This window comes from Acartia tonsa, chromosome 14 (assembly GCF_053477335.1).
Source record: "Acartia tonsa isolate MP-2025a chromosome 14, ASM5347733v1, whole genome shotgun sequence".
Classification (NCBI taxonomy): domain Eukaryota; kingdom Metazoa; phylum Arthropoda; class Copepoda; order Calanoida; family Acartiidae; genus Acartia; species Acartia tonsa.
Genome location: NC_137273.1, coordinates 39,200,276 through 39,214,337, shown reverse-complemented (window position 1 = coordinate 39,214,337; position 14,062 = coordinate 39,200,276). Strand labels below are relative to the sequence as shown.

Below are 14,062 nucleotides of genomic sequence, written 5' to 3'. Positions count from 1 at the left end.
CAAAATGATAATGAAGCCAAGAAATTTTTTATCAATCCTGAAGGAATACTTCTAACAGATATGGACAGTTTTCATGGTGCACAGGCAAGAAATGTTATACTGTTTCTTGATGACAGAGCAGAGTCTGACTCAAATCAATCAAACAGAAATATGATTTTACGGTGTATGGTATTTGGTATTGTTATTATTACCAGCAGGATAAATATCAGAACAGTACTTGGTCTAATTGAGGATTATAACCTTCATGAAAACATTCAAGAGATTAAACCAAAGTGTTTTTACCCTGGACATATCACCATTTTTAACAGACTTGACAATGCTATTAATAATTCTTTAGAACTGGATGAATTTCCTTTGGTGATTATCTTAAACATATTTCATGGTGAAAGCTTTTATGATAATTTTAAAGAAAGATCCATAAAAGATGACTATAACACTTTTGGTAACCCATCAGACATCCCAATCAGCAGAAGCAAATACATTCAAATACTATGTCATTCTACTACAATGAATTTAACACATATGAGTGTGATGTTATTGAATCTAAATTAAGTGGAAAGCAAAGTATTGAGGGTAAAATGATTCTATTCTTAGATGTAAGTAAAAAAAATCACATCATTAACACAAGTTTTGCTAGATACATAAAAAAAATGATATTAGTCTCTGAAACCACATATCCTTGTCTAACTTACACATCTACTTTATACAAGAAAATCAATAAAATGAGAGAAAATTGTAGATATTTTAAAACTGTGGTTAGGACTGATCTGGACATGATGATAAGACATTCATTAGAAGAGTTTTCAGATCCAGTTGTTATTCTAAGTAGTATATCCAATGGACAGAGATTTTATCAGGAAATGAAACAAAGTATTGATAAAGTAGATCAATTCTACTTTAAAGAATTCACTGAACATGAGTGTCAGAATATTGAAGAATTATTACAGAGAAATAGAATAATTATTTTTCTAGATGTGAGTGAAAGATTTCCTTCAAAGGAAAGCTTTCTAGACTGCATCAATAACCTTGTCATAGTCACAAGCGATGATATAGGCAAGAAAGGAATACATGAATATGCAAGAAATCTGATAATCCAAACAAGACCAAAATTTGCATACTTATATAATTATGGTGAGATTGACAACTGCATGAAAAAGTTTATGCCTTTCATAGACATGCAGGTTGTTGAAACAACTGAAGATGACACTAAATCCATCAAACTGGTGAGATTGAATAATACTTGAAATGGAAAACACAGCACCTAAAATCAATCCAAATTCCAACTCCCCAAATAGAAGATGACAATGAAGAGGAAACAAAGTCCTGTTAGTATAGCCAAACCTTATATTCAAGTAATAGGATCTCTAAGTCTAACAAAGGATCTCCCTTACTGCTGAAACCAATATGGTTCTCCTTTAGCCTATCATAGGTTTTCTTTTCACCACTCTCCCAAGAGAAATGGCCCATAGAAAAAATAATCTTTTCCCCCAAATAATTTTATTGGCTTTTTCTTTTTAATTCAAAATAAAAATTGGGTTGTCCCAATTTAACCTCCCTCCCTCAAGTGCCCCTAAAGGCCTCCAGGGGTTCACAAGCGCTAGTCTTTGACATAGTAAGATTTATTTATGATTATTATTAGAGTAGTTACATGTTTCTTAATTTTAAAATATTGTATTATTGTTATGTTTTTGTATCCAAGATTTGAAATGTTTTGAATGAAACATCAAATATATATGTGAATATGTAGATTAATTGCTTTTTAAAATTTGTCTATTTTTCTAGCAGATTATATTTTTTATAGTTTTATAGTCCCTTTCATTCAACATAAGGCTGGCAATTCAAAACTATTTATATATTTTGGCTTGTAAACATAAGCCTTACTGTTGATTTAGCATTTGATTTTAAGACAACATTCAGTGTTCAAAATTGCACCTTTGTTATGTATTGTTTGGCGTTGTTGCCATCTTGAGTTTTGGGTATTATCTTTCTCCTAGCTTAGTGAAGATGTTTTTTATTCCAATTGACCTATTCTATTAACCTGAAACCGTGGCTCAACATGTAGCGCATACGCTCTTCATCGGGAAGGTATAATTAGGTTTAAATATCGGTCCGACACCGCATCATTTATAAATACGTTAAAAATGGTTCCTACTGCTGCTTAATTAGATGCACGACAGAAATAGTTAGAGTAGGGGGAATGCTTTAACTAAAACAGGCGCAACTCATTACCATGAACAGTTAGGACTTCTCAGATAAAGGTGATGCAATACCCTAGGCGATTGAGTGCGTTTCATTGCAATTTAAAATGCAGAGTATGTTCAAAGATGACGTAGAGAGGATTTGTACCCGAAGCGTCACGCTTTTAGAGTCAATAGTCAATTCCTGTAGTGTGTGAGTGGTGCCTATAAATATCAAGAAAAGATTTTTATGGGACTTATGTGCTGTTTTTTTTCTGCACAGGGGTTAAAATCTTTTTGTTGTATTCATTTGAATCTGGTGGCTAGGAACCGGAAATGAAAGCTGTTTATAATGCGATGCGAGAAATAACTATTAACCCACTTTTGAAAGAGTTATAAAAAAAATACTCTGACACCTTTATAGAATCTAATTAATAAAAAAGAAGACTAGGAACCCACATTTCTTTTTGGGCGGAATTTGATTTGTAATTTTTTTTGATTGGTAAAATTTTTTAATAATCTATTTATACTATTTATCTGATTTTATGAGCATTGATACCTGGGACAACAAAGTAGACTATTTTAATATTTTCATGCTTTTCAAAAGAGATTTAAAAGAACGGTAAAAAGTCCTGCAGTAAGGATTAAGCACTGCATGTGCTTAAACATTTAATTTTTTCTATTCACTAAAAATTAAGGGGTCGACCATGTAATTAAACATGTAAACGTTTTTTTTTTAAATATTTATTTTTATTTAAATTTTTTTGTATATAATTTCACATGATAATATTAATTTTAAATACACCTTACTGTCTGGGACCTTTCCACCATGTAGTAACGGAATGGGCACCTATATAAAACAAGGATGGCAACATCAATAATTAGCATGGATTTAGAATACGTGAGTATTGTGACGAGGGAATTTTTTCCCATCAATTTAGGTTGCTAATATAGTCTTCATATAGTGGTCAATAAGTTCCTCCAGTGTTAGGGGAGGGGAGTAGTTAAAATGAAAGGGGGCGGGGGGTATCATTATATTAGTTAAGAAAAATTTTTATCAGGGTATCCAAGAATCTCTCACAATATACATGTATTCTGTATCTATTAAAACAATGATGACAACATCCATAAGTAGCTAGCGAAGCACAAAAATGTCTAAGTTAGACAAATGGACAATTAAAGTTATTGAAGAGTTTAAATTGGAATGAATTATATGTGACTTAAAATATATAAACAAAATTTCCTTTTTTAAATTAGACGCAGGGTTATTTAGGGTAACAATAATAGAGTGGTTTACAGCCATCTATAGAGTAGCTTCTTCTATAGAGTAGCGTACAGACATACATAAACAGCCATCTATAGAGTAGCTTCTTCTATAGAGTGGCTTACAAACATACATAAACAGACTTCTGTAGAGTAGTTTCTTTTATAGAGTGGCTTACAAACATACACAAACCGACTTCTATAGATTAGCTTCTTCTATAGAGTGGCTTACAAACATACATAAACAGCCATCTATAGAGTAGCTTCTTCTATAGAGTGGCTTACAAACATACATAAACAGACTTCTATAGATTAGCTTCATCTATAGAGTGGCTTACAAACATACATAAACAGCCATCTATAGAGTAGCTTCTTCTATAGAGTGGCTTACAAACATACATAAACAGACTTCTATAGAGTAGTTTCTTTTATAGAGTGGCTTACAAACATACATAAACAGACTTCTATAGAGCAGCTTCTTCTATAGAGTGGCGTACAGACATACATAAACATATTTCTATAGATTAGCTTCTTCTATAGAGTGGCTTACAAACATACATAAACAGCCATCTATAGAGTAGTTTCTTTTATAGAGTGGCTTACAAACATACATAAACATACTTATATAGAGTAGTTTCTTTTATAGAGTGGCTTACAAACATACATAAACAGACTTCTATAGATTAGCTTCTTCTATAGAGTGGCTTACAAACATACATAAACAGCCATCTATAGAGTAGCTTCTTCTATAGAGTGGCTTACAAACATACATAAACAGACTTCTATAGAGTAGTTTCTTTTATAGAGTGGCTTACAAACATACATAAACAGCCATCTATAGAGTAGTTTCTTTTATAGAGTAGCCTACAGACATACATAAACAGACTTCTATAGAGTAGCTTCTTCTATAGAGTGGCTTACAGACATACATAAACAGACTTCTATAGAGTAGCTTCTTCTATAGAGTAGCCTACAGACATACATAAACAGACTTCTATAGAGTAGCTTCTTCTATAGAGTAGCCTACAAACATACATAAACAGACTTCTATAGAGTAGCCTACAGACATACATAAACAGACTTCTAAAGAGTAGCTTCTTCTATAGAGTGGCTTACAAACATACATAACCAGACTTCTCTAGATTATCTGCGCTATTTTATATACTTACGTTCTGTGGTGTCCATTGACAGCTGCGTGTGCATATTTACCCTGAAATTTAATTGAAAAAGTTCTCTTGTTTATTGGCTTAAAAACTTCTGGTAGATTAATCAAATTTTGATTTGTTATTCAAAACTACTAGTGTTTGGACTTTTCAACGAATAATTTTAGTCTAAAGAAGGAATCATTTTGTACATTATCATTGGGGAAATATGTCAATATACCAATAATTGTCTTATCCTTTGTAATCCCTGTAATTACTGAAGATCTTTGTCAGCAAGACTAATCCAAGGGTGGGGGCCCGGGGGGGGGGATTAAGGGACAACCAAACCCCTCTATTTTTTTGGAAATATATTAGGATAAATTTAAAGCCGGGATGTCTGAAAAGTACCAAAGGATCTCGGTAACCGCTGAATCGATATGATTCTTCGTTACAATGTAGCTTCTCATAGGTCCTTGGAAGGTTTTTAACTATTAAAGCGGAGGTTCTTTCTAAAACTATCATAGAAAGTGGAAGATGAGTCGACTTCCTTTCAACCATCTTAAGTATCCCTAGAGACCTCTAATCAAAATTCAGTAAGAGTCCCTAAAGCTGTTAAGCCAACGAATAAGAAAATGTTACCATAAAACTTTGGGGACAAGTGTATTAAAAAGCCCCATGTCCCCTGTCTCTCTGATATCTTTAGTAGTTTAAATCAAACATTTTGGTAAAGTCTAACAATAAAAAATTACCCAAATAAATCCAAATTCTTCATTGCACAGACCATCTAAACAAAACAAGGATGACAACATCCATAAAAGCGAAGCTTTGAAACGGTAGGTCAAACCAACACTAAGACTTGTAGACTTAGAGTGTTAGAACTTAATAATTAGAATATAAATGTACTAGCGGCTTCGCCCCTAGCCTCTAGGGGCTTTTTTCCTAAAGTTCAGGGGATAATTTAAAAAATTAGTTTACATTTTTTTTTATAACTTTGTATAACTCTTTCTAACACTTTAAAACTGTTTAAAACTTTTTATAATTATTTATATTTTTTAAAACCTTCAAATTTTTTCTCTTTTTTTAATGTTTTTTAAAAAACGAACGACAGACGGACGGACAGACAGACATCATTCTACTTTGTTTTATAGATAAAGTTGTTACATAATTATGCTTAGAAAACTGCTTAAATACAGGATGTTAAAGGACATACTTATATTTTCAGGACTTAGTTAAAGAGATGCTTCGCTTATAACATTGTATTTTGTTGTCCTAGGAATCGGAATTCCAAATATCAGACAAATATATCACATAAAAATTTGTTATAAAATTAACATGTTTAAAATGGACGTACGGACATTCTGGTAACAAATATAGAGTTGCTACGCTTTCTTATTTGTACTTAACTACTATAGGAATCATCCTGCAAGGTTTGAAATAGATAGGACAATTTTAACATGCCCAAATTAACGAAAATAGCTATCCATTATGGACGGACAGCGTATGGACCGACCCTAATTATAGAAAAGCTTTGCTTTTAACTATCCTTTATGATTTAACTGTAATACAGGGACAATTACGTCTAATATTAGCGGAGTATATCTATAATACAAAGTAGAACGATGTCTGTCTGTTTGGGGTAGTTTAAATTTTTGTCATTTAAAATCAAAGAGAATCAAAGTGGGAGGGGAGGGGGGGGGGGTTACACATATAGATAGGCTAAAACTATTCAATGGCTCCTAAAACCTGTAACTGTAAAAATAAATTTGTACCTCCATAGACTCCACGTCCAAGGAAGCAGCCGCGCCCTCTGCCATAGCCCTACAATAGTCTCGCAGAGTATAATAAACAGCTTTCTGTGGATATAAAAATGTACAATTATAAGAACAAAACCATTTTTTTAGCCCCAAGATGCCGAAGGCACTGACTATAAACTTTGAGTACTAATTGAATGTAATTCCCAATCCAATATGATCTCCTCCCTCACGGTATTTATACTGCAGATTATCATATACTGCATATTGAAAGCTTCAGTTATGATTATTGCTTGCTGAAATAATAGTGGTGGATTCATTTGCTTTAAGAGATAAGGCTGTCAAGCCTGTTTCACTTTTTTTGTTGCAAATCTTAAAAAAGAATATTGTAGCTGCGCCATTTAAATTAAAAAAAAAATTTCTTTGCAATTGCAATTCAATTTAATTAATGGCCCAACCAAAGCCTTAGACCTTCTTTGAACAAATTGAAAACTTCCCTGAAAACTGTAAATTGGTCGGTCTAGAAGTTTATGAGATCTTAACTGCCATAAATTCATTCATACAAACAAACTAATTGTTAGTTTAGTATATGAAGAAGGAAAAACATTTTTGTTCCAGATTATTAAGCAATTTATTAGTAATTTATCGCATTGTATTATAGACAGCTTTCCGCGGAAAAAAATGTATATTAATAAGATTCAAACCAGTTATGTTAGCCTGATTTTATCTTATTATTTTTAGGAAAGTTGTTTATAATAGGTTGCTATACATGATTTTTCAGTATGACTGAGAACCAGTTTTTATCTAGCGTAAAATAATCGGTTTCGAAGCCATACTTAAAATCCTTTTTTGTTCCAATTTCTTATACAAAATATACAGCTGACTTTACCTTGTTTAAATTGCATGGGATAGCTCTGGAAGGTCTTGTATTACCTGAACAATGTTGCCATCCAAGTATCTAAACAAGGATGACAACATAAACAAGTAGTTAAACACAACAAGATGGATGGACAAACGTACAAATGAGTATAGTCGATTTAAAACTAAAGTGAGATCAAATGCAGAAATCCAGTAAATCACGAAACCTTTTTATTTTTGACTTTTACTAGATGTTCACATGTCATGGGAATCTACGCTGAAAATTCCAGACGTCTATCATAAATAACAGCCGATAAAGTAAAATTTTTCCTATAGCATTACGGACTGTCGGAAAGACTGAATAAATTATAGAGTAGCACTACTACTAAAAGAGTCTAGTATCAGTAAATCTATAAAAAAGAATAGTAAACCTAAAAACAGTAAAAATGCGATACCTTAATACACAATTATTAAATAAATTGTTTACAAATTACTAGCCAGCTGCGAGTGTCACTTTATTACAGTGCAACATCCAAGTAATAATACATCGATTATTACTTTGTGCGGTTTTGTAAAAAAAAAGTTTATATTTACCTCATTTTTAGTGTTTGCCATTACTTTATATGATGAACTGCCCCTTACATTTCCTCCGCAACATCTAATAAAATATAACAAGGATGACAACATCCATAAGTAGCGAAGCACAAAAAATCATTGTCACGATTACGGACAATTTAAAGGTTATAGATTAGCTAATAAACGAAAAACTTACCCTACACTAACTCCTGAGCAGTAATTCTCACCCTAAAATAAAATTATTTTATGCCTTTTTGTGGGATTTAGAATGTCAAATTACAAGAAATATAGTTTTGTGGAATATTCTGAAAGTTTTTAGAATTGAAAGCCAAAAAATTGGGGTGAGTGAGAGAAAGATAGATAGATAGAAAAAGAGAGAGATAGAAAGAAAGAGAAAAATGAGATAGAGAGAGAGAGAGAGAGTATCATTACTGAAATATATAAGTCAAGTACATAATATCAGTGCAACCCTTACCCAAGCTCCTCTGTGGAGACCGTCATTCATTACGGTGACTTAATTTGGGACACCTGCCATACTCGGTCCCTTGAGATAGCGAGTCAAGTACTTGTACTTGAGCGTGGACATTGAGCTGGCCCTGTTGCTAGCATACAAAAGTGTCTCGTCCTACTCCATGACTACTTAGGTCCAAACACTAAGAAACTATGGCTACACACACACACACTGAAATGACGAAATTATATATTATTTAATGATTAAAAAGTTACTTACTCGTTTTGTTGTACCAATCCAGATTTTTCCATTAGCTATAGTATTAAAAGTATAAAAAAGCAGCAATTTTAGAATTTAGAAAATTGATTTTAAAAATCTACAGATTGTTCTAAAAAATGTTTCTTATACAAGGTTATTGAATTATGTTTACAGGGTTTTAGAGAGGGAGGGGACATTGACTGTTTATTATACTAGTCACCAAAGGTTCGTAATAACGTTTTCTTGTTTGTTGGCTTAACAACTTTCTTGGTTGGTTCATTAAGTTGATGTCCAAACGTTTCAGCTACTTTTTATAATCTACAGAAGGGGTAATTTTGTAATTTAATTGGGAATGTTCATCAATTAATTGTCCATTGTCTCATCCCTTTTGATCCCTAAGAGTTGCTACAATTTTGAATATTTTTGTTTCACATAATAGTTTGAACTCAATTGGACAATTCTATTATGACTAAATTTTCAGAGGAGCTTTCACTGTCTATCTTAATTGCAGCCAAGTAAATATGTTAAAGACCTATATTGTGAGTTATAGAGTACTAGCTGCTTCGCCCCCAGAAGCCTCTAGGGGCACTTAAGGTAGGGAAAAGTTTACCTCATCCCATTTTAAATTTGAGTTTCAAAAGAGTAAAAAAATTTTATGGGGGGAGGGGCTTGAAGACACCCTCCCCAAAAATAGTTTAAAACCTTCCCAGGACCTATAAGAAGCTTTACTGTAAAGGAGAATAATATCGGTTCAGCAGTTAGCGAGATCCTTTGGGACAGACAAAAAACGCTTACTACTAGGATAGATTATCTACTAAAAAGTGAAAATAATCTTTAAATCTACAGACTCTTAATGATCCATCTAATTTTTGTATAAGTCAATTAATGATGCTAATATGATCCTCAGACATTGGCTAATACGGTCCTCCATGATCAGTGGAGGGAATGGAAAAAGGGGTGGGGGGTTGTATGGTTGTATCACTCACTGGGATAAATAATTTATCAGGGTAATATATGTTTATTTACATAATAGTTTGACATCAATTCTAAGATGCCCAAAAAAAGAGGAGCTGTACAAAAAATAACTATCTCAAATAGCCGCCAAGATATACAGTTATCCGTAAAGTTACAGACAGACACTGTGAGTTATAGAGTAGATTTGGTACTTAAAATAACCTTTAAATCTGCAGACTTTTAATGTTCTATCTACTTTAATAATTTTACTCTCCTCAACTGATCTAAAAATAATACAAGATGACAACTTCTATAAGTAGTGTAGCACCAAATATCAAAAGAAAGGGGGGGGGGGGGGGAAATTGGCTGTTTAATACACAAGTCTCCAAAGTTTTAAAATAACGTTTTCTGTTTGGTTAGCTTAACTTTAGGGACACTAGTGAATTTTGATTAAATGCTTCATTAGAGTTGAGTTTTCAAACATTTCAACCAATAATTTTAATATACAGAAGGGGTAATTTAGTGTATTATCTTTGGGGATGTAGATAATATCATAGATGGGAAAACGGACAAGGAGATTTAAAGAGAATTTGATGATTTGGTAAAATTAAGAATAGAAAAGTATTGGAAAAAATAATCACGAAACCTTTTTATACTTTTTTTGCTTGACTGACAAACAGACGGAAAAAGTAAATTACATACTTGATGCTCATTGGCACAGGGAAAAAAAATCAGCTATCTTGAATAGAACCTGAGAAGATCATATTTATCCCACAGGATTACTGATGGACGGACAGTCAAAGTGAATTACACAATAGCTTTGCTACTACTTTATTACTTTGTTTTAGAGACTGCTTTCTGAGGATGTTAAATGAAGAAATATAAGACATATATAACAAAACTGTGTATTAATTTCTATTTTAATATTTGTGGAAAATTGTCAATAATACTATGCTTTACATGATTTTTCAATATGATGGAGAACCGGTTCTAATGCAGCAGATATTAATTGATTTAGAAGCCATAGTGTAAAAATTTTCCTACTTTTCGTTGACCCATTCAAAGCTTGCAACTGTATTGAACAAAAGTATTAAAATGGATAAACTGTAAAACATTATTTCGCCTGAAAATTTATTATTTTCCGTAATGGATTTACTATTTTATGGATGTTATATCAGATTATCATGTACTCAAATAAAGTGAAACTCGTAGCTGGCTAAAAGCTTCACATAGGGATGGTTTTAGACTATTTTACTGCCATATATTTTTAACCCTTTGATTGCAGAATGCCTATATGATAGGGGCACAGCCAACAGTATATGTATAATGCAAGAAAAGCAAAATTTTTAAAAACCAGCGCCCCTAGCCTCTATGGGCTCTATATTCTATGAGGTAGGCAGAAAATTAGCCTAAAACCATCTCAAGATTTAATTCTGATAATCACGGGACCTTTGTGAAGCTTACCTAAACTGGAGAACCCAATCGGTTCAGTGGTTATTAAGATCTTAAGCTTCAGACAAAAAAACCTTACTATTTTATATAATAGAATATATAAATACTATTCTTTATCAAATTCTTTATCAAAGATATAATGTTAACTGACAGGTCAAATTGGAACAGATTATTTTAAAATTAAACTATGTTTGATTTAAATCATTTAAACATTGAAACTGTTTTCTAAATAAAAGTATATATCAAGAAGAGAGAGGATATTGCGTTGTTTTCTTACTCCGGTCCCCAAAGTTTGATAATATTACTTATTCGTTGGCTTTACAACTTGGGAGACTTTCTTTTGGATTTTATTGGTTGGTTCCCTAAGTTGAGTGTACAAAAGTTACAATCACTAGTTTTAATCTACAAAAGAAGTGATTTGTTTTGTCATCATGGGGAATGTACATCAATTTATCGGCCATTGTATTATCCCTAAGATCCCTGAATATTTATATAAACTGACGAGAAAGGTTTTTAATAGTTAATAGTAAAAAAAACATTTAGAACTTTTTTTGGCTCTGTAAATCTAAAGTTTAAAATTTCCAAAATAATTTCCAAAAATTCTTAATCATTTTACCGTATGGATTTGAAACCGATTAATATCCGTTGGATTTCAACCGGTTCTCAGCCATACTGAAAAAATATGGCTAGCATCTTGGGGCTAAAAAAAACTGGTTTTAATTTTATAATTGTACATTTTATATTCACGTATATCTGGTTATAATACGGATGCGAGAAATAACTATTATGATGTTTAATTATGTTTATGTTAAAAAATTATTTAAAATTATTATTATTATAATTTATAAATGTTATACATCCTAATAAAATTCCAACACAGCACATTTACTCATGGAGGGAGGGGATATTGTGCTCTTTATTACACAGTCCCCAAAGTTTTATAATGAAATTTTCTTATTTGTTGGCTTAATACATTTGGGAACTTTAAATTGATTTTGTATTGGTTGGTTTATAACGCTGAGTGTTTAAACGTTTTAACCACTAATTGTAATATACAAAAGGGTTAAATTTGTCTTTCATGATAATCGATCCCGGGAACATTTTACCAGAGCTGAATCTTTAAATCATTTTAGTGGTGAGCCAGATCGGGGTGCGCCGAATTTCAGCCAATCACAGCGCGGTATTTCATAAAATGCTGTGCTGTCATTGGTGGAAAGTTGGCTCACCCCGATCTGGCTCACCACTAAAATGATTTAAAGATCCAGCTCAGATCTAAATTATGAATATATTAATAGTTCATATTTAATACACATACATGATGCTTTTTGTCCATATTATCATAAAATTACATGTCATTTCATTTTTGAACACAAAATCTCCTGGAACATCGGGAAATGTTATTTTAATACTGTCATCCGAAAAAATTTTGAAAATCAAACCAAAATCGCAGAAGTTACTAGGAAAAGTATGATAAATACAAAAGTAGCGTAAAACCTGCCTAATGATCAGTCTGATCATCATTGATCTTTATTACATTTCAGCCGTCTATTAGTTTACTACAAAATGTTTCTGAGGGACAGACGGACATTTCGAATTATAGAGTAGTTTCGTTACTAAAAATATAAAACCAGACATTTTATTTTTTGAACATTTATTTACAATTAGAGAAATAAAAGACACTCGATTTTATGTAATAGCAGATACATTAACACACATTCATAAAACTAAAACATATCTTAAAATTAGAATTATAAAAATAAACATTGAATAAAAGATTGACTAAAAATAAATTAAAACCTTACTTGTTGTTTCCTTTAATTAAGTTTCACAAGTATAAAAAGCTTAACGTATGGAATAGTTGTGACAGGTTGTGGTCTTGAAACACGACTTTGGGCCTATATTAGTATATAGTCAAGTGTTCTTCTGGGTAGTTATCCCCAAGCATTCTGACTATAGAAACAACAGGCTATATCATTGCCTAACTTGGTTCTCAGACAATGAAAATACAATAGTCGGAGCAAAAACAGTTGAAGTAAATTTTACACAATGATTGTTGGACAAAACCAACGACTTATATTATCCATTAGGGACATTTTTGAAAAGAAAATTCTTTTAAAATTAATGTAAGAGTGTAGAGAATACTATCTTTTAAGACTATAATGACTATAAAAAAAACCTACAAAGCTGTAGTGAAATTTTGTTATTTTAGCAATTTTTTAGTTATAGTATGGAGTAGTTAATTACTCATTATAAATGTTTTAAAATTTAAAAAAATAATATAGAAAATTTAAATACATTTTTCATTTTAAACACCTCTACATACATCGAAAACCAAAAAAAATCAAGTTTAATAAATAAGTCAGATACTCCTAGAGAAAAAAATTTGAACTTTATTATACAGAAAATAAGAAATTCTTTTGGTATCCAACAGGACCAACAATTGTCTTATTGGATATTTAGGGACATTGGCAAACATTTATTGTTTTCCAATTGGACTATAATTTGGTATCAGTGAATACCAAAGTTTTTAAGAATTAGGATTACACTAATTTTTATATATTATCTACAATCATAATTTAACAGAATACAATGAAAACATATAGTTTATGAGCTTTGTGGATAAATATTCCAACTGACTTAAATTTTTAAAACCTTTCTTATAATTTTCAATGCAGCTCCTAAACTACAGAGCTCACAAAAATGATACATATAAGCTTTTTTTACTATTAATACAAGCTGTGTAATTTAAGTAATACAATTTGCATACTCTTTAAATTGGTCCATTACTCTTTAAAAATTAGGCACTTTGAAAAAATCGTTTTTTTAGGCATAATTTGTAGAAAACCATTAAATATTTTTTCTGTTACAAAATGTCTCAAGTCACAACAGAATATTGATTATCAACTTCTGTCAATGATAAGTGGGTTAAATAAAGCAATACTTTTGTTCCTTTAAAAAAAAACACATTGAAAAGAGACACTATTTAGGAATCACCAAGTGAAAATCATAAATAATTATAATTTTAAGACAAGTAAATTGAATTAGGATATAATTTTAATTGGTGTATGCATACAGTAAGATATGACACTAAACTTAGAAAATTACTGACTAACTCAAATGTTTCAGAAGTAAAACAAATTGGTATAGATAAAGCCTCTCTTACTTTACCTTTTTATTCCT

The 14,062-nt window shown here is 31.5% G+C and overlaps 2 protein-coding genes across 2 annotated transcripts in view; one reads left to right on the top strand and one right to left on the bottom strand.

The window, feature by feature from the left end:
• LOC145306063 (bicaudal D-related protein homolog) overlaps nucleotides 1-14,062 on the top strand; it is a 318,688-nt gene that overhangs the window by 268,902 nt on the left and 35,724 nt on the right. The gene's annotated exons all lie outside the window — the stretch shown is intronic.
• LOC145306662 (uncharacterized) lies at nucleotides 2,906-10,558 on the bottom strand. The gene is made up of 10 exons (XM_080148957.1): nucleotides 10,475-10,558; nucleotides 9,653-9,714; nucleotides 8,498-8,532; nucleotides 7,964-7,995; nucleotides 7,786-7,849; nucleotides 7,223-7,291; nucleotides 6,352-6,400; nucleotides 5,332-5,366; nucleotides 4,610-4,650; nucleotides 2,906-3,027 (listed from the first exon to the last, which is right to left on the bottom strand). The coding sequence occupies exons 1-10, from the start codon at nucleotides 10,543-10,545 to the stop codon at nucleotides 2,973-2,975; spliced, it is 513 nt and encodes a 170-aa protein (XP_080005083.1). The 5' UTR covers nucleotides 10,546-10,558; the 3' UTR covers nucleotides 2,906-2,972.

Coding starts and splice junctions, on each gene's coding strand:
- LOC145306662 (XM_080148957.1), bottom strand. CDS start 10,545: ATGTTTTACAGTTTATCCATTTTAATACTTTTGTTCAATACAGTTGCA. Junction 7,292..7,785: donor TGGCAAACACTAAAAATGAG/GTAAATATAAAC, acceptor ATCCTTGTTTAG/ATACTTGGATGGCAACATTG. Junction 3,028..4,609: donor GTCAATGGACACCACAGAAC/GTAAGTATATAA, acceptor TGTTTTATATAG/GTGCCCATTCCGTTACTACA.